Here is an 18,908-nt window from a genome sequence, read left to right as displayed (position 1 = left end):
GCTTGCCATGGCCAGGATATGCAGGGTTTTTTTTTAAAAATATGTATCTCTTGACTATGTAATCTTTTGATAAAAATAAAAATTAATTTTAAAAGGAGAAAAGAAAATGTGGATAAACAAATGAAACAAAATTGCCTGGTATTGTAAACCCAGGTGTAACCAGTTTATTTTCTTCCAGTTTTGTCTATACTTTAAAAAATAAGAAAAATTGAAAGGTATCACCCGCACCCCCAAGGAAAAAAAAAAGGTAAATACGTGAGGTGATGAATGTGTTAATTAACTTGGGGGAATTCTTTCACAAGGTATATCAAATCATCACATTGTACTATGAATATTGACAATTTTGTCAGTTATACCTCAATAAAGCTAAAAAAAAAAAAAGAAAGTTTGAAAGAATAGTACAGCAAACACCTGTAAGCTATCACAGGTTTAACAGTTTTTAACATTTTTCCATATTTGCTTTGTATGTACTTATGTGTATGTGTGTGTGTATATATATATGTATATATATATAATTTTTTCTGAATCCTTTGAAACAAATTGCAGATATGACAGTTCACCCTTAACTACTACTACTAGCTAATTACTGCTAAGCATGCATCTCTTACGAGTGACAGTGTCCTACATACCACAATACCATTATCATATGTAAGAAAATTAACACTAATTTCCTAGTATCATTTAAGTAATAATTTGAGTTTCCCCAATTGACCCCAAAATGTCTTTTATAGTTAGGGTTTTTTCTTATATGCATTTTGTTCTTTTGAACCAAGATCTAACCAGAGTTTATGCGTTACATTTGGTTATTACGTCTCTTTAGTCCAGTACCCCACCTTTATTTTCGTGACATTGAATTTTTGAAGACTGTAACAGTTGTCTTGTAGAATGCCCATATACTCATATATATATGTGTGTGTGCATATATATATATATATATATATATACACACATATATATGTACGTAAATAATTTCTTTTTTTTGCCGCACCACGCGGCATGCAGGATCTTAGTCCCCTACCAGGGATCGAACCCGTGACCTGCGCCTCCTGCAGTGGAAGCATGAAGTCTTAATCACTGGACTGCCAGGGAAGTCCCAGCACATATATTTTTTAAAATAACGAAAGTGAACTTAACATTGGACATATTTTTGAAACTTCTGCTTTTTCACTTTAAAGTATTTTATGACTGTCTTTATAAGTTCACATTTTCGTTCGTACATTCAGGGGTCTTCATAATCTGAGCTTAATATGCTTTTTCAGATTTCTGTCACTGCTCTCCAGCACCATCTTTTCCTCTCCTGAACTATCTGCCATGGTGTCCAGTCATCCTCTCTACTTTTATTCATTATCCAGCATTAGTCCAACACAGTTAGCTCATATGTTTCCCTCACTTGAAATACCTTTGCTTATTTAAGTCATAGAATTTTACAATTTGTTGAGCAGTGTAAATTTTGTAGGGCATAAGGCTGGCCTTCAAGTCCTAACTATGTGACTGACAAGCTGTATGACTTTGATAAGTCATTTCCTTTCTGAGACTAAGTTTCCTCAGCTGTAAAATGAGGGGTCAAGTTAAATGTCATTGAATAGCCCATAATTATCAAGGGATAAGTATTGTAGAAAAGTAAGTATTAGAGTTTAGAAGCAGAGGTATGTTGCTGTTGGCTGGTATGTGTCATGTATGTGATTGAATTTAAGCTGAATGGTCGTGAAGCCCAAGTAAAATAATTTATGTGAAAAGTTCTGAAAAAACATTATATAAATGTAATGTATTTTAACAAACAAAACAGCAGGGTTCTTTGGGTGAGTGGGTGGGGATGTTCTGGGATGCTGATGGTGTAATCATTACAGTATTTTAAAGAGTTTCTTAGAACTTCAGGTGCCCTAATAGTACTACTTAAAACTTTAAAATTGATACTACTCAGTGCTTTCCTAGGCGAGGATAATTATGGATCTGATATCTTCTCTTGTTCTTACAGCTCTATTATCAAGTCCTAAATTTTGGAATGATTGTCTCCTCGGCACTAATGATCTGGAAGGGGTTAATGGTCATAACTGGAAGTGAAAGTCCAATTGTAGTGGTGCTCAGGTAACAGTTTTTCTTTTCAAGGCATGGAATTGCATGGCATTACTTGGGAGAAAAATTGAAATGTTTAATAACTGATGTATCATTCCTTTAGACACTACTCTTTCCCAGAAGACGGCCTGGAAGAAAATTTGTTAGTCTTTCTCACTTGTGAGAAATTCTAAACCTTGTTAGGCACTTTCCATTCAGATCCCAAAGGGCTCATGACTTTTCTATGAAATGTTTATGTGAGCTTTATTTTTGGCACATCTGTTAAGAAAGTATTTCGGTATACTTTATTTTCCTGAAATCCTTCTGTCTTCTTACATTCTTTACTTTGGAATATCAGGAAATTTAATTTACAAGATTTACAAGATTATATATCATCTTTACAAATTAAGAATTTTTCTACAGCATGTTTTCAGTGTCAGTATAGAAGCATCACTAATTATTTCCATGTTTCCTGCTGACCTTTAAATATCACTTCTAAATAGACTTCAGGAATTCTGAGTATATTAATGCCATCTCTTAAAGTGACAAATAGTACTGACTTTTTTTTCTCCACTGTCTTCCTTCCCTATCCTTGTACTCATACTCTTAGGGATTTAAAAACCTAATTTAGCAATTCATTTTTGGAGAATTACCACTTGGTGATTTAATTGAATCATTGTAGTTCTGTCTTATTTGGGGCTTAATTATGTAAGCTATCTCAAGTCTTTTCTGGAGATAATGGAGTATAACTATAAAATAAATTGAATCATTAACATTACCTAAAGTCTAGATAATAGTACATTATTCTTAACAAGATGAACTTGACTCTTTCATTGTCATACTAGGATATGCTTCCAGCAACAAGTGGTTGGAAGCACTGGGTGCCCAGTATCTTACTCCTCCCTTACTCATACCCATACCCTCGGTCTGAATTTATTAGTAATCAAATGCAACTGTGATTTTAGAGATACAATGAAATGTCTGGAGTTTATTACCTGGGAAAACATTTAATGTACTATTCTAGGGGTATAGAGACTTGGGTCTCTAGCTTTTTCATTGTCTAACTACAGCCTTGGGCAAGTCATTTATAGACTGAACCATAGTTTCCTCATCTGTAAAATGAAGACTAGACCTAGATGATGTCAGAAGACTTTTCCAGTTTTAAAATTATGTGGCCCTAAGTTCCCAGTCTTGAACTCAGTGGAGAGCTTCAATTTGTGAAGTGTTCAAACACTAACAGAAGGAGAAGCCACACTAATTGGCACTGTGGGGAAAAGCTGTAGAGAGAAGGCCCAGGGAGGCTTCTTTTGAAGATTCTTCTGGAATTTTCAGAGTGAGTTCTGTTCAGTGGAGATGTTTAAGTACAATCTAATGACCTTTAAACTGGGAATGATGGAGTGAAGAGGAGATTAGACTAAGCACCTGTGGAACATTTTGGTGGTCCTGAAAATATCAGTTGGGGCTTAAAAGGAGTGTTTGGATAAGTTATTTGGTAGCTAGGTTATTTGTATACTAAACTTTTCTGATTGCTGGTTTGGAATAAAGAAAAAAAATGAAAAGAGACAGGTCATATTAGAAGAGAATCTGGTCAAGACTGGAGGGAGTAGTCATTAGAGAAAGGTAATTTATGTGATTGGGTGTTATTTATGTGATTTCATAAAACTTCAAGGAATATAATTTTTACCTGGAACCAAATGTGCCTCAGAGGACTCAGGCCAACTGAGAATCCACTTTTAGGACTTTCGTGAAACCACTGGGGATAAAGACAAAAATACTTTCTTATTATTTATTTTATTAACTGAAGTTTCAGGGAACATTGAAAACTGATTTTTTCCCCCCTTTGTGAAGCTGAAGTCAGTTTAATTTATTTTTATTTTTATTTATTTATGGCCAAGCTGCGCAGCTTGCGGGATTTTAGTTCCCCCACCAGGGATCGAACCCGGGCCCTCTGCAGTTGAAGTGCGGAGTCCTAATTGGTGGACCGCCAGGGAATTCCCCAGTTTAATTTATATATAAATTATTTATATATAACTTCTTATAAAATTGATCATGATTGATGTATTAAATTTGAAAGTATAGTTTAATCAGATAACAGTAAGATGTTTATCAATAATTTATTTAATTTTTTAAAAGTTTCCCCTGGTTATTTCTTTAATGACCCTCTTACCACATGCTTTTATCTGTTTTTAATTGCCATCTGTATCTGAATTATTATTATTATTTTTTTTTTTGCGGTACGTGGGCATCTCACTGTTGTGGCCTCTCCTGTTGCGGAGCACAGGCTCCGGAGGCGCAGGCTCAGCAGCCATGGCTCACGGGCCTAGCCGCTCCGCGGCATGTGGGATCTTCCCAGACCAGGGCACGAACCCGTGTCCCCTGCATCGGCAGGCGGACTCTCAACCACTGTGCCACCAGGGAAATCCTGTATCTGAATTTTTAAATCTTTTTTTTTTTTCTAATCCAACTTTATTCCCTGAATCTACACTCTTGTTTTCATCCTACACTAACATCTCTATCTGGATGTTGACCAGGCATTTGAAACTCCACCTAATAAAAGTAAAATTCATCTCCTTTTCCCAAAAACCTGTTCTTCTTCCTCCTATTTCTGTGACTATCACAGCCATCTGCTCAGTTGCCAGTGTTAAAAACCTAGGAGTCATTCTTGATCCCCTCTTCTGTCATAGCCAGTTGGCCATCGAATTTGTTATTATCCCTCTCTCTATTCTACCCTTTTTTAGCTGTCCTCCCTGCTGTTATTCTATTTCAAGCCCTCATTTCCTGCCTGGGCTGTTGTAACAACCTTTAAAAAAATGCTTTTATAATCAGAAAAAAGTTAATATACTTTCATTATATGAAATGTTGAAATCACAGAAAAAATCTAGATGAAACTAAGTCACCCATAGTTCTGGGATATAATCACTATTAACATTTTAGTCTGTTTTTTCATGTATATTATTTCTTACATAATTGAGGTAATTCTGTATGTGTATCCTTTTCTCAATCTTTTCCCCTTATCATTCTCCAGTGTCCATGTTTTTAATAACACTTTTAATAATTACCAAGTATTCACTTGTAAGTAATAGCCTGGACAACTGGTCTCCCAATTTACCTTCTCATCTTTTTCAGTTTACTCATCAATTCAATAAATATTTGAATGTCTTCTATGTACTCTGTAGTTTCTGAAGTGATGTTTCTTAAATGCAAATATGATAATGATACTCTCTGCTAAAATTCTAGAGTATCTCAGAAGCAGTTTAGCACAGTGAGAGTGAACCTCCTTGGTTCAAATCTCACCTTTATCATTTTTTTAATTTACAACTCTAGGCCATTCTAAGCCTCAGTCTCCTTATCTATAAAGTTGGGATAATAATAGTACCTACATCATAGAGTTGTTCTGAAGATAGTTTTAAAAAAAAAGAACTCTTAAAATTGGCACTCTGCATATAATAAGTGCTCGATAAAGATGAGTCATTCACCCAGAACAACTCAGCTTTTATGTATTTCATTTATATCATTTTCAAGCAAGGTTTTATTTGAACAAAGGATGTCACTGATTTTAAAAAAGAGCCAAAATAAAAACTGGAAAATTTCATGTCTAGAATACCTTCTGTAATATTTTCACCAAACACATGTTCTATCTTTTGTCTGAACACCTTCTGAGAAAGGGAACTCATTGCCCCAAGAGGAACCTAAACAAAACTTTTAAGAATAAACGTGTACTGAAAATTCACATTTCTAGTGGTTCCCGAATTTTGCTCATATTAGAATCACTTGGGATCTTTACAGAATACTGGTGCCAGCTTCTCTCATCCACAGACATTCTAATTTAAGTGGTTTGAGATATGACCTGAGCGTGGGGACTTTTAAGTTTCTCAGGTGATTCTTGTGTGCACCAAAGTTTGGGAACCACTGCCATATTCCCTTATGTATGTAGAGGGACCAGAGTCTTCAAACAGAAGTGTTTGGACTTTGTCATTTTTGCTGTATTGAATTTTTTTCCTTGTCTTCTGTTTTTTCTTACTAAATTTATTGTTGATGAAAACTGGAGCTTGAGTTTCTGAAAACAATACTGATGGGCTACTTCTTTATAGAAAGAAAAGTTTCATTAATTAGTGCAAATATCTTAGGACCTTTGAAGAACTTGGTATAAGGTAGAACAGGTGAAAGGTAAGAAGACACTCTTGAAGTTTGTCATCCGTAATTACCATGGAATTGAATTCTTTGCTTGTTTCTGAAATTCTTAGGCAAAAATCTCTGGTCTTGTCCTTGGTTTTGTTTCTTGTTTCTCTTTTTTAAATAAATAAATTGATAGCGCAAGCATTATCTCTGTCGCTGACTGTTCTTTGACTTGATGAGCTGTTTTCCTTCTTGTTGGGTTGAAACCATAAGGTCATCTTGGTCTGTATCTTTATAAATGTCAGGAAAAGATGATCCAGTTCTCATCTGAATATCTTTAGCGTTTTCAGATGAAGTGAGAATAAGGACAGTGATTATAAAGTTCACTCTTTTATATATTGTTTGTCACTTGAAGTTTTAAAAGGTTAAAGAATTAGTAACATTGCCCTTTTCAAAATTTAAGCTCCTTTGAATAGTAATGGTTGAAATGGAACTAGTTATGAAGGCTATTAACTAAAGGAAACCTGTAGTATAACTAGTCTGAGGAAACCATATTTGGAGGACAATACACATTTTATGTTGATATATTTGTTAAGATATTAAGTATATTCCAAAGGTGATACTTCTAATTGTTTGTTGCATATCTAACTTTGAAAGTAAATTTAATCTCAGGCTTTCTTTTGCTATTATATTCTTCTTTCCCTCCCAGTGGCAGCATGGAACCTGCATTTCATAGAGGAGATCTTCTCTTTCTAACAAATCGAGTTGAAGATCCCATACGAGTGGGAGAAATTGTTGTTTTTAGGATAGAAGGAAGAGAGATTCCTATAGTTCACCGAGTCTTGAAGATTCATGAAAAGTATGTGCAAACTATATCTTCTCTATTTTAAAACATTTTTATGTTTTAGTGTTTGCAGCATTTAATTTTGATAGCCTAAAGATTAAGAAAGGGTGGGGAACTCCTAGGTCCTTCTTCCAGTCCATTTTTATGAATGTCTGAAGGTTTGGTGAACACTTGGAAGACTAAATACTTATTTAGTAATTCATTTTTCCCTGAAGGCTTTTCTGGAGGGTTTTCTTGGTTCCCTTCCACTTCCCAACCAGATCAGTAACCCTGTTTGTATATAGCTCCAGAAAAAACATGACACAAAGGTTGATCCCAAATAGAATCTTCTGATATAATGGACGAGGTAGCCCTAGCCTTTCAAAAACAAATCTTTAAGGCAATCTCACAGATATTTTAAATAAGAATAAGTTTGTCAACTTTTTCAAATTCCAAAGAAAATTTCTGAAATCTAAGTTATTCTTGTAAATATAGACTCTTGCGTTTTAGAATTGAAAAGGATATATGTAAAACCTTGAGAATCCCCTGGTGTGGAGGAGGGACATAACGATGAGCAAAAAATGTCACCTCTCTGGGTCTCAGTTTCCCTGTCTGTAGTAGAAAGAGGTTCAGGAAGATGAACTATAAGATCTCTGGGTTCAATATTTTAAGATAACTTCAAATGGAGTATAATCTGTAAAAATTTTGGATCCCTCTGTTGTATACCTGAAAACTAATATAATATTGTAAATCAACTATACCTCAATAAAAAATAATAATAAAGTATGCAGAAAAAAAAAAAGATCTCTGGGCTCTAAGCCTATGCTTCCCTGTGCAGCTACATATTCCTCACCCCCTCCATTCCAAGTCTGTAATATTTCTAGTTAAGGAAAACTTTCAGAAGGAAGGAAAGAAAGAAATGAAGGAAAAGGGAGTGTCCTGGAGGACATACAGAGGGAAGTAAAACAGTGGGAGTGATGTAGGTTCTTGAGTATGAGGAAGCCCTAAATAGATACTACCTCATGTTTACCACCCTCTCAAGTGGTTTACATTCTCCACTTCCAGAAGAGGGAATTGACAACTGTTTTTTTGAAAAATCCCTGTAAACATTCTAGCTTAGAAGAGTTCTTTCTTCACTGATAAAATAAAGATCTTGGGCTTCCCTGGTGGTGCAGTGGTTGAGAGTCCGCCTGCCGATGCAGGGGACGTGGGTTCGTGCCCTGGTCCGGGAAGATCCCACGTGCTGTGGAGCGGCTGGGCCCGTGAGCCATGGCCACTGAGCCTGCATGTCTGGAGCCTGTGCTCCGCAGTGGGAGAGGCCACAGCAGTGAGAGGCCCGCGTACTGCAAAAAAAATCAATCAATCAATCAATAAAATAAATAAAGACCTTACTGCTCTTTTTTTTCCATACTTCAGTATATTGGAAGATTATAATTTTTATATTGCATTCTATTAGTGACTAGGAAGGAATAACTTAGTTTTCTTTAATTTTACTTTTATTTATTGTGAAGGTTTATTCAGTACAGGTAGTGTTTTCCACATTCTCAAAGTATATTTGTGTTGTTTGTTCTCAGCACTACCTGTTGTGAACAAATCAAAACCAACTTTCCCCTGAATTTATCAGAAAAAAATCACGCCCTGCTTTGGGTAGAGCAGAAGTTGTCCATTTTTATGTGTGATCTTTTGACATTGAGTTATTTATTTATTTATTTTAGAATAGGTTTTTATTTATTTATATTTATTTTTGGCTGCGTTGGGTCTTCGTTGCTGCGCATGGGCTTTCTCTAGTTGTAGCGAGCGGGAGCTACTCTTCGTTGTGGTGCACGTGCTTCTCGTTGCGGTGGCTTCTCTTGTTGTGGAGCACCAGCTCTAGGCGCACGGGCTTCAGTAGTTGTGGCAGGTGAGCTCAGTAGTTGTGGCTTGTGGGCTCTAGAGCGCAGGCTCAGTAGTTGTGGTGAACGGGCTTAGTTGCTCCGTGGCATGTGGGATCTTCCCAGACCAGGGCTCAAACCCGTGTCCCCTGCATTGGCAGGTGGATTCTTAACCACTGTGCCACCAGGGAAGTCCCAAGTTTTTTATTTTAAAACAGTTATCTTATTTCAGGACAGGTTCACTGACAGATATATCAATTACAGATTCCTTAAATTTAACAGAATTGTGAACATTTTAAACTGTATGGTGTTTGTAATCTGACGTTATTGGTCATTTACTTTAAACATTTGAGATGCCTTCAATTAGCAGGCCTGTTTAAATAACAGATCCTATTAATCTTCTGAAGTTTCAAATTTCCTTTTTTGGGGTGGGGGAAAGACTAAAATACCTGGTTGTAATAATCATTTGATTTAATAGTATTAACATTGTTCTTAACTATGGGACCAAATGACAACCAAAATGGATTAAGTTTTTTTTTTTTTTTTGCGGTATGCGGGCGTCTCACTGTTGTGGCCTCTCCCATTGTGGAGCACAGGCTCCAGATGCACAGACTCAGCGGCCATGGCTCACGGGCCCAGCCGCTCCGCGGCATGTGGGATCTCCCCGGACCAGGGCACGAACCCGTGTCCCCTGCGTCGGCAGGCAGACTGTCAACCACTGCGCCACCAGGGAAGCCCTGGATTAAGTTTTTGTAGTAAATGTGTCCTGAACGTTTTCAAGCTGGTTTTTGCACTGTTAACACGTTTCTGTCATCTGAACCTTGTTTTAAGAAATGAAATCCTGAGCTTTAAGAATAGAGGTAGGAAAAAAAAAAAATAGAGGTAGGAATTGTTCAGCTAACCTCTCTCTTGTCTCATTCCTCCTTCTCCATCTACTTTTTTTTAATATAAATTTGTTTATTTATTTATTTTTGGCTGTGTTGGATCTTCATTTCTGTGTGAAGGCTTTCTCTAGTTGCAGCGAGCGGGGGCCACTCTTCATCGCGGTGCGCGGGCCTCTCACTATCGTGGCCTCTCTTGTTGTGGAGCACAATCTCCAGACGCACAGGCTCAGTAGTTGTGGCTCATGGGCCTAGTTGCTCTGTGGCATGTGGGATCTTCCCAGACCAGGGCTCAAACCTGTGTCCCCTGCATTGGCAGGCAAATTCTCAACCACTGTGCCACCAGGGAAGCCCTACTCTTTTTTCTAATAAATTTTACTTATTTATTTAATTTTTTTTTTTTTGGAACCTGGACAGGGACTTGAACCCTGGGCCCTCAGATTAAAAGTTCCATCTGCTTCTTATGTAAATTTGTAAATATAACATAAAACTTTTTTTTCATGTATTGAATCTCCATCTTACGAACATTCTTATTACATTATTATTCTTAACACATGATGCTGTGTGAAATTGGAAAATACAAAATTGCCTGTAATCCTAGCATCCAGAGACAAAATGTTAAGTTGGGGGTCATTTTCTTTTTGTCTTATAAACATACGTTTTCCTCCCCGTGCAACACTGGGATCTGCTCAATAACTACCTTTTTTTTTTTTTTAACATCTTTATTGGAGTATAATTGCTTTACAATGTTGTGTTAGTTTTTGCTGTATAACAAAGTGAATCACCTATATGTATACATATATCCCCATATCCCCTCCCTGTTGCACCTCCCTCCCACCCTCCCTATCCCATCCCTATAGGTGGTCACAAAGCACTGAGCTGATCTCCCTGTGCTATGCAGCTGCTTCCCCCTAGCTATCTGTTTTACATTTGGTAGTGTATATATGTCAGTGCTACTCTCTCACTTCATCCCAGCTTACCCTTCCCCGTCCCCGTGTCCTCAAGTCCATTCTCTATGTCTGCATCTTTATTCCTGTCTTGCCCCTAGCTTCATCAGAACCATTTTATTTTTTATTTTTTGGTTCCATATATATGTGTTAGCGTACGGTATTTGTTTTTCTTTCTGACTTACTTCACTCTGTATGACAGACCCTAGGTCCATCTACCTCACTACAAATAACTCAATTTCGTTTCTTTTTATGGCTGAGTAATATTCTGTTGTATATATGTGCCACATCTTCTTTATCCATTAATCTGTCGATGGACACTTAGGTTGCTTCCATGTCCTGGCTATTGTAAATAATGCTGCAATGAACATGTGGTCCATGCTTCTTTTTGAATTACGGTTTTCTCAGGGTATATGCCCAGTAGTGGGATTGCTGGGTCATATAGTAGTTCTATTTTTAGTTTTTTAAGGAACCTCCGTACTATTCTCCATAGTGGCTGCATCAATATACATTCCCACCAACAGTGCAAGAGGGTTCCCTTTTCTCCACACCCTCTCCAGCATTTATTGTTTGTAGATTTTTTGATGATGGCCATTCTGACCCGGTGTGAGGTGATACCTCATTGTAGTTTTGATTTGCATTTCTCTAATGATTAGTGATGTTGAACATCCTTTCATGTGTTTGTCGGCAGTCTGTATATCTTCTTTGGAGAAATGTCTCTTTAGGTCTTCTGCCCATTTTTGGATTGGGCTGTTTGTTTTTTTGGTATTGAGCTGCATGAGCTGCTTTTATATTTTGGAGATTACTTCTTTGTCATTTGCTTCGTTTGCAAATATTTTCTCCCATTCTTAGGGTTGTCTTTTCGTCTTGTTTATGGTTTCCTTTGCTGTGCAAAAGCTTTTAAGTTTCATTAGGTCCCATTTGTTTATTTTTGTTTTTATTTCCCTTACTTTAGGAGGTGAGTCAAAAAAGATCTTGCTGTGATTTATGTCATAGCGTGTTCTGCCTATGTTTTCCTCTAAGAGTTTTATTTATGGGACTCTGCACTTCCTGGACTTGATTTACTGTTTCCTCTCCCATGTTAGGGAAGTTTTCAACTATAATCTCTTCAAATATTTTCTCAGACCCTTTTTTTTCTCTTCTTCTTCTGGGACCCCCTATAATTCCAATGTTGGTGCAACTAATGTTGTCCCAGAGGTCTCTGAGACTGTCCTCAGTTCTTTTCATTCTTTTTTCTTTATTCTGCTCTGTGGTAGTTATTTCCACTATTTTATCTTCCAGGTCACTTGTCTGTTCTTCTGCCTCAGTTATTCTGCTATTGATTCCTTCTAGAGAATTTTTTTATTTCATTTATTGTGTTGTTCATCATTGTTTGTTTGCTCTTTAGTTCTTCTAGATCCTTGTTAAATGTTTCTTATATTTTCTCCATTCTATTTCCAAGATTTTGGATCATCTTTACTATCATTTCTCTGAATTTTTTATCAGGTAGACTGCCTATTTCCTCTTCATTTGTTTGTTCTGGTGGGTTTTTACCTTGCTCCTTCATCTGCTGCATATTTCTCTGTCTTCTCATTTTGTTTAACTTACTGTGTTTGGGGGTCTCCTTTTCGCAGGCTGTAGGTTCATAGTTCCCGTTGGTTTTGGTGTCTGCCTCCAGTGGGTAAGGTTGGTTCAGTGGCTTGTGTAGGCTTCCTGGTGGAGGGGACTGGTGCCTGTGTTTTGGTGGGTGGGGCTGGATCTTGTCTTTCTGGTGGACAGGGCCACATCCAGTGGTGTGTTTTGGGGTGTCTGTGAACTTAGTATGATTTTAGGCAGCCTCTCTGCTAATTGGTGGGGCTGTGTTCCTGTCCTGCTAGTTGTTTGGCATGGGGCGTCCAGCACTGGAGTTTGCTGGCCGTTGGGTGGAGCTGGGTTTTAGCATTGAGATGAAGGTCTCTGGGAGAGCTCTTGCTGATTGATATTACATGGGGCTGGGAGGTCTCCGGTGGTCCAATGTCCTGAACTTGGTTCTCCCACCTCAGAGGCTCAGGCGTGACACCAGGCCGGAGCACCAGGACCCTGTCAGCTGCACGGCATTGCGTTGACTGGCTCTCCATCACCGTGACCGTGGCAGGCAAGGTTTGTGGGCACGACTTCAGCTACCTGGGAAAAGCTCTGATATGACATCAGAACTTATTTCTGCAACTATCTGGAAAAATCCATACTTGACTTTTTCCCATCTTCTCCAGCTGTAGAATATCTGCCCTCCAAGCAGCACATAACCTAAACAATGAGATGTTTGCCTCAGTTGTTTCCCAGAAACTTGGAGTGAGCTGTGTCCTCAGTACTGTTTTGTAACATGATTATCTCATGAGCATATGGTAGAATATACCTGGTATTACCACATATGCAAAGAATTCCTGAACTAAAAGATGACCTTGCCAAGTACTACTTAATACGATGGTACTAGGTCCATGAATTTGAATCTGTTCTTTGTGCCCAGTGTAGTTCATCTAGTCCTGCCTGTTATCCACGTGAGACTAATTTTGTGTCCTGAGCTATCTGACTAGGCAATGGAAAAGTGCACGTTATCAAGGGCTTCTCTCTAGTGCACTACTGGGCTCAGGAAAAATTCCCTTAACAGAAACATTAAGTAATTTCCGATATTTGGGGACAATAGGAAATTGTGAGAAAGTGGTTGGCATTGGAGTTTTTGTTTTTGTTTGGAGATTGTGTTATCCCTTAATCATTTTATCTTTTTAAAAATTATTTTATTTGTTTTTTTAAACTAAACGTGTTACAAGATATTAAATATAGTTTCCTGTGCTATACTGTAGGTCCTTGTTGTTTATCTATTTTATACGTAGTAGTGTGTATCTGTTAATCCCAAATTCCCAATTTATCCCTACCCCCTGGCATTGTTATTTAAAAAAAAAAAAAAAAAAGACTTAACCACCTCCTGCACTGATTATAGTTAATACTGTATTTTTAATTAAGTAAAAAAAGGAGGGCTATGAGATATGCATGCAGAAAGGTTATATGTACTGTGGCAAACAGCAAAAAACATCTTCTTTGAATCCTTCTCTCCCCTTGCCTATTTTTTGCTTTCCATTTTCTTCCAAAATGGACGAGTTAGGAAAGCAGAGATAGTGAAGTTTGTTTTTTAATTTAAAAGGTGAGATAGCTATTAAATGTTTATCAGTTGACTTAATTTTCATGGATAGCTCCTCGTATTAGCCTGTTAGTCAGCAATTCGTAATACTTACATTTTTCCCACATATAAACTCTTACTTTATCTTATTGTATAGCCTACTCTAATATGTATTTAGTAAGTTCAGCCTATAGGTAGTATTATAATTTGATGATATTGAATACTGGCATGTGATCAAGTATTTAGAAGGAGAATTCTCCATTGGGGTGACTTAGTCCTTTGCTTTGCTTTTTCTGTGCAGATAGATACATTATTTTGCACCCATTTGGCTCTTGGGGTCTTACTTTATCTTATCTAAGTTATTTCCTCCCTCCTAACATCACAGTATTGTAATGGTTGAATTTTAAGTACTTTGAGCTCCTTGGAGATAGATAATACTAAATATTTGGTCCCTATGCTAGCGAGGCAAAAGTCCCATATAAATGTGTTGTCAATCAGGATTCGGTGCTCGTGGGTTGTGAAGTGCTAGAATAGGTCTTCATAGTAGGCTTAATAGGAGCTGGTTGCCACCAGAGAATATTTCTTGCACTATTTTTTAAATTTTTTTTTAAATTAATTAATTAATTGATTGATTAATTATTTTTGGCTGTGTTGGGTCTTCATTTCTGTGCGAGGGCTTTCTCTAGTTGGGGCAAGCGGGGGCCACTCTTCATTGTGGTGCACAGGCCTCTCACCATCGCGGCTTCTCTTGTTGAGGAGCACAGGCTCCAGACGCGCAGGCTCAGTAGTTGTGGCTCTTGGGCCTAGTTGCTCCGCGACATGTGGGATCTTCCCAGACTAGGGCTGGAACCCGTGTTCCCTGCATTGGCAGGCAGATTCTCAACTACTGCGCTACCAGGGAAGCCCTCTTGCACTATTAAGTAGATGAAGGAAACCTGTGCTTTTTCAAACAGCTATAGTGGGTCCTGATTACATCCCAGAGGGTGGGAAATTGTGTTTGTTTGTTTGTTTTGTTGACAAATTGGTCTTTGAGAATAGCTCAGATCTCTCGTAGCATCCCTTTCCTTTCCTGGGGAGTTTCCCATTTCCCAGCTTTTCTTTCCTCATACTTTACTTTTCTGCCTCTTTTCTTGGTGTTATTTCCTGGTTGAATGGACTCTTCTTCCTGCTGCTGCTGACTTTCACTCTGCAGCTAGCCCCCCCTTGGCACCTGTCCTCTTTTACCCTCCAGGATTTTTCAGACATTCTTTCACTTACTGAGTTGTCAGCTACAGATTATTTTTCTCTGTATATATTAGCATTTTTTCTAATTGGAATCTCATTTTTAATGAGACTGTTTGCACTTAACTGTTTTTGTTGTTGCAGCACCTCCCAATTTAGTTTTATCTGCAGATGATTTAGTGTCTAGTGAGCCATTTTCTGGCTTAGAATCTAGGTGGATATTAGTCAGTAGGAGTTAAAGCTATTTTTCTTCTTTCTAGTGTAGCTGTTAACCCAAACTCACTTGAGTTAATTTTTTTTTTTTTTTTTTTTTTTTTTTTTTTTTTGGTGGTACACGGGCCTCTCACTGTTGTGGCATCTCCCATTGCGGAGCACAGGCTCCGGACGCGCAGGCTCAGCGGCCATGGCTCACGGGCCCAGCTGCTCCATGGCATGTGGGATCTTCCCGGACCAGGGCACGAACCCGTGTCCCCTGCATCGGCAGGCGGACTCTCAACCACTGCGCCACCAGGGAAGCCCTTGAGTTAATTTTTTAAGATAGTCTTTATCAACTGTAAAATGCACTTTGCTTTCAGTTAAATTTTAAGATTACTAGAAGCCTCATGGTTCTTTAGTAGAATTAAATTAATAATTATCTGATCGAGTAGGATGATGTTTCTATAGACCCTGGCTTGTAAAAGTAGTGCATGTTTGTTGGAGAAAAAAAATGAGAAGCTAAAAGCCAGCTAAAAAAAAGCCATAGATAGCTGCTGTTTACACCTTGGTCTATCATTTTAGACCTTGTTTAATATTTTTCTTTTTTACTTTTTTTTTTCATATGGAGAATTTCTAACATGCACAAAAGTAGACAAAACAGTATAATGAACTTCCATGTACCAGTCACCTAGTTCCAATAATTATTAATCTATAGCCAATTCTGCCTACATTGCCACCTCTTCCCCTTCTCCTGCCTGTATTATTTTGAATTAAATCCTAGATATCATGTGGTATATATGTAAATATTTCAATAAATAGCTATAAAACATAACCAGTGAGCTTTTAAAGAGTATAACTGTAATTAACATTCTTACACCTAAAAACATGAACAATCATTCCTTTGTATCATTAAGTTTCCAATCTTTGTTCAAATTTCCAATTGTGTCTTAACTTTTTTTAACAATTTGTTTGAATCCAGATTCAAAGAAGGTCCTCAGTTGCAGTTGGTTGATATGGCTTTATAATGTCTTTTATTTAAATCTGTAAATTCCTTCTCTAACTTTCTTTGTCCCTTGCAATTTATTGGTTGAAGAAACTGGGTCATTCTGTAGTTTCCCACAGTCTTCGTTTGGAAGATTATATCCAAATGAAGTAGTTTAATGTGTTCCTTTGCGCTTTGTATTTCCAAAATTTGGTGGTTTGTGTTTATTTTAATATGAAAATGATATTATACTGTACATGCTATTTTGTAATATTTTTTCACTTAATAAAATTTGTATGATCTTCTGATGTCATTAAATTTTCTTCTGTATCACCGGCCTTAATGCTTCCATAGATTTCAACTCCTGTTAGACTTTGTTTGCTTCCAGTTTTTTCTTATTGTAAATAATATAGCTATGAACATCCTTTTAGCTAAATAAATAATTATTTTGATATTGGGAATGATGATAAAATGCCACAGTTCCACAGGAATTTTCAGTTAACATGAACAAATTTTGTACTTTCAAATGGCATGAAGGTATTTGGTGACTTGGGTTTCCCTTACTCTTTTAAGGCAAAATGGACATATCAAGTTTTTGACCAAAGGAGATAATAATGCGGTTGATGACCGAGGCCTCTATAAACAAGGACAACATTGGCTAGAGAAAAAAGATGTCGTGGGGAGAGCGAGGGGGTAAGTATAGAGGGGAGATTTACTGAAACATTGGCTCTCTCGATCATAGTGTCTGATCATACACAATTGAATATAATGGCTTGGTCCTGGTTCGGCCAAATCACCTTGTGTCCTTTGAAAAAGTATGCTTCTTAAATTGCATCTGAAACTTCAGGTTTACTGCTCCAGAAGGGAGGATATGGGGTGCTATAAAAGAACAGAATATTAGTGATGAGGATGAATTAGAGTGACAATTTAAAAAATTCATTTGTCTGTTTAATTCATTTCAGAAATGTTACTGGGCACCTTCCATGTACTCTGACGTCTAATACTGTGCTAGGCTCTGGGGATCCAGAGCGGTATTAATCCTGCTTCTTGAAACTTACATTTCTTAAGTGTTTACTGAGTCAACAACTTAAAGTGTTCATCTAGATTAATTTCATCATGTTGATTTATTCCATATTGTTTTATTTCTAGTTTTGAAATTATTGAGGTCAAATGAAATTTAAAAGTTATATTAAGCCTGTTTATTTCAGATTTTATCAGGAGAACAGATCAGTGAAGGACAGGAATTGTAAGTTACTGGTATGAGGAAGTATGGGATTATTACTACCTTCATGTTATTAATACTATTAACAATAACTCACATTTATTAGGGCTTACTCTGTGCCAGAGACTCATTCTAAGTGCTTTCTTTACAAGTATTACCTCATTTTAACCTGAGAACAACCCTAATATTTCCATTCTACAGATGAGGAAACACAGACATGTTAGGTTGTTTATCTAAGTCACACTGATGATAGTAAGTGGCTGGCTGACTCCAGAGCCCAGCCTTTTTACCGTCATAGCAAAATTACTGGTATAACACTTCTGAGATGGGTAGCTGCTTGTTCTCACTCTTTAGATGCTACATGGCACTCTTATCCACTGTCAGAACACCTGCTCCTTCTAACCTAGAACAGACACTGTGGATTCAGTGATACCACTAGTGAACAGTGGAGCTGAGGAGCTGTGTTCCCATAAAGAAATAAATTCAAGTTATTAAGTAAAAGCTGCCTTGGTTACAGCAGAAGAGATGTTCAGTTTGGGGCCAGAGAGATCGGATCAGAAAAAGCACCAATGTGTTTTGTCTTCAGCAGACCTGGTTTTTTGTGCACACCTCCAGTTCAAGGGAACTTGATTTCCTATGATGGAGCTAAACATACTTTTATAATTCAAATTAGATTATCAGTGCTTCGAGAAGTGATAGTCCCCATTTCCCTCAGTTCCCAAGGTGCTGCTAATATCAGCCTCTTAGAGTCTTTTTGCTTTTCCTTTAATTGCAAATGTACAGATTCTTGTAGAAACATAAGGAAATAACAGTCATCAAAAAGCAGAGTCACTTCTTTCCTTTCAGTTCCTCCATAAATATTTAATTTTTTGGTTTGTGTTCTTTTAGCCGATATGTGTAAAGATGCAGATCTTAATGTATAAGTGTGTATACATAAACACATTTTGTGTACAGGGAGAGAATGGTCACACTGCTTATAACCTCTTTTTTATCCTCCAATGTTATTAGTATCTATAAATCAAAAGATTTATTTCCATATCATCATTTTCAAATCTGTATGCTACTCTACTGTGTGCAAAGACCATATTTTTATTTAGCCAAAATTTCCTATTGTCAGATGCCTTTGATTGTGAGCAGTGTTATGATGAGCATCCCTGTTACATATATCTCAGTGCCTCTGCCCAGTCATTTCTTCACAGTAAATTCTTATACTTGGAATGACCTGGTGAAACATAAGCATATTTTAAGGCTTTGGACAAATTTTGTTGTACAGTTTTATTTGTACTCCTCCCAGAGGGTCCCTTTATCTGGATCTTGATTCTTAGGTGTTTAGTGCAGCTCTGTCTGCTCATTCTGGCCCCCTGTTTGGGTAAAAAATGCATCATCCTATGGAAGGGTGGAGGAACCAGGCTTTCTTTTACTCAAGTAACTTGTCTTTTCTAAAGAATTTTTTAAAAGTCCCAAACTA

The 18,908-nt window shown here is 37.4% G+C and overlaps 1 protein-coding gene across 3 annotated transcripts in view; it reads left to right on the top strand.

Annotated features, from left to right (window-relative positions):
- SEC11A (SEC11 homolog A, signal peptidase complex subunit) overlaps nucleotides 1–18,908 on the top strand; it is a 51,421-nt gene that overhangs the window by 26,828 nt on the left and 5,685 nt on the right. Inside the window, exons 2-5 of one of the 3 annotated variants that reach the window (XM_082648105.1) lie at nucleotides 1,976–2,085; nucleotides 6,878–7,027; nucleotides 16,792–16,911; nucleotides 17,427–17,464. In XM_082648105.1, coding sequence (XP_082504231.1) covers nucleotides 1,976–2,085; nucleotides 6,878–7,027; nucleotides 16,792–16,911; nucleotides 17,427–17,464 — 418 coding nt within the window. The remainder of the gene's footprint in view (nucleotides 1–1,975; nucleotides 2,086–6,877; nucleotides 7,028–16,791; nucleotides 16,912–17,426; nucleotides 17,465–18,908) is intronic. The other 2 variants (XM_082648104.1, XM_082648106.1) reach the window with 2 other exon arrangements.

The sequence above is a fragment of the Grampus griseus genome, assembly GCF_964374135.1.
Source record: "Grampus griseus genome assembly, chromosome: 2".
Taxonomy (NCBI): Eukaryota; Metazoa; Chordata; class Mammalia; order Artiodactyla; family Delphinidae; genus Grampus; species Grampus griseus.
This window is presented reverse-complemented; position numbering and strand designations above follow the sequence as displayed.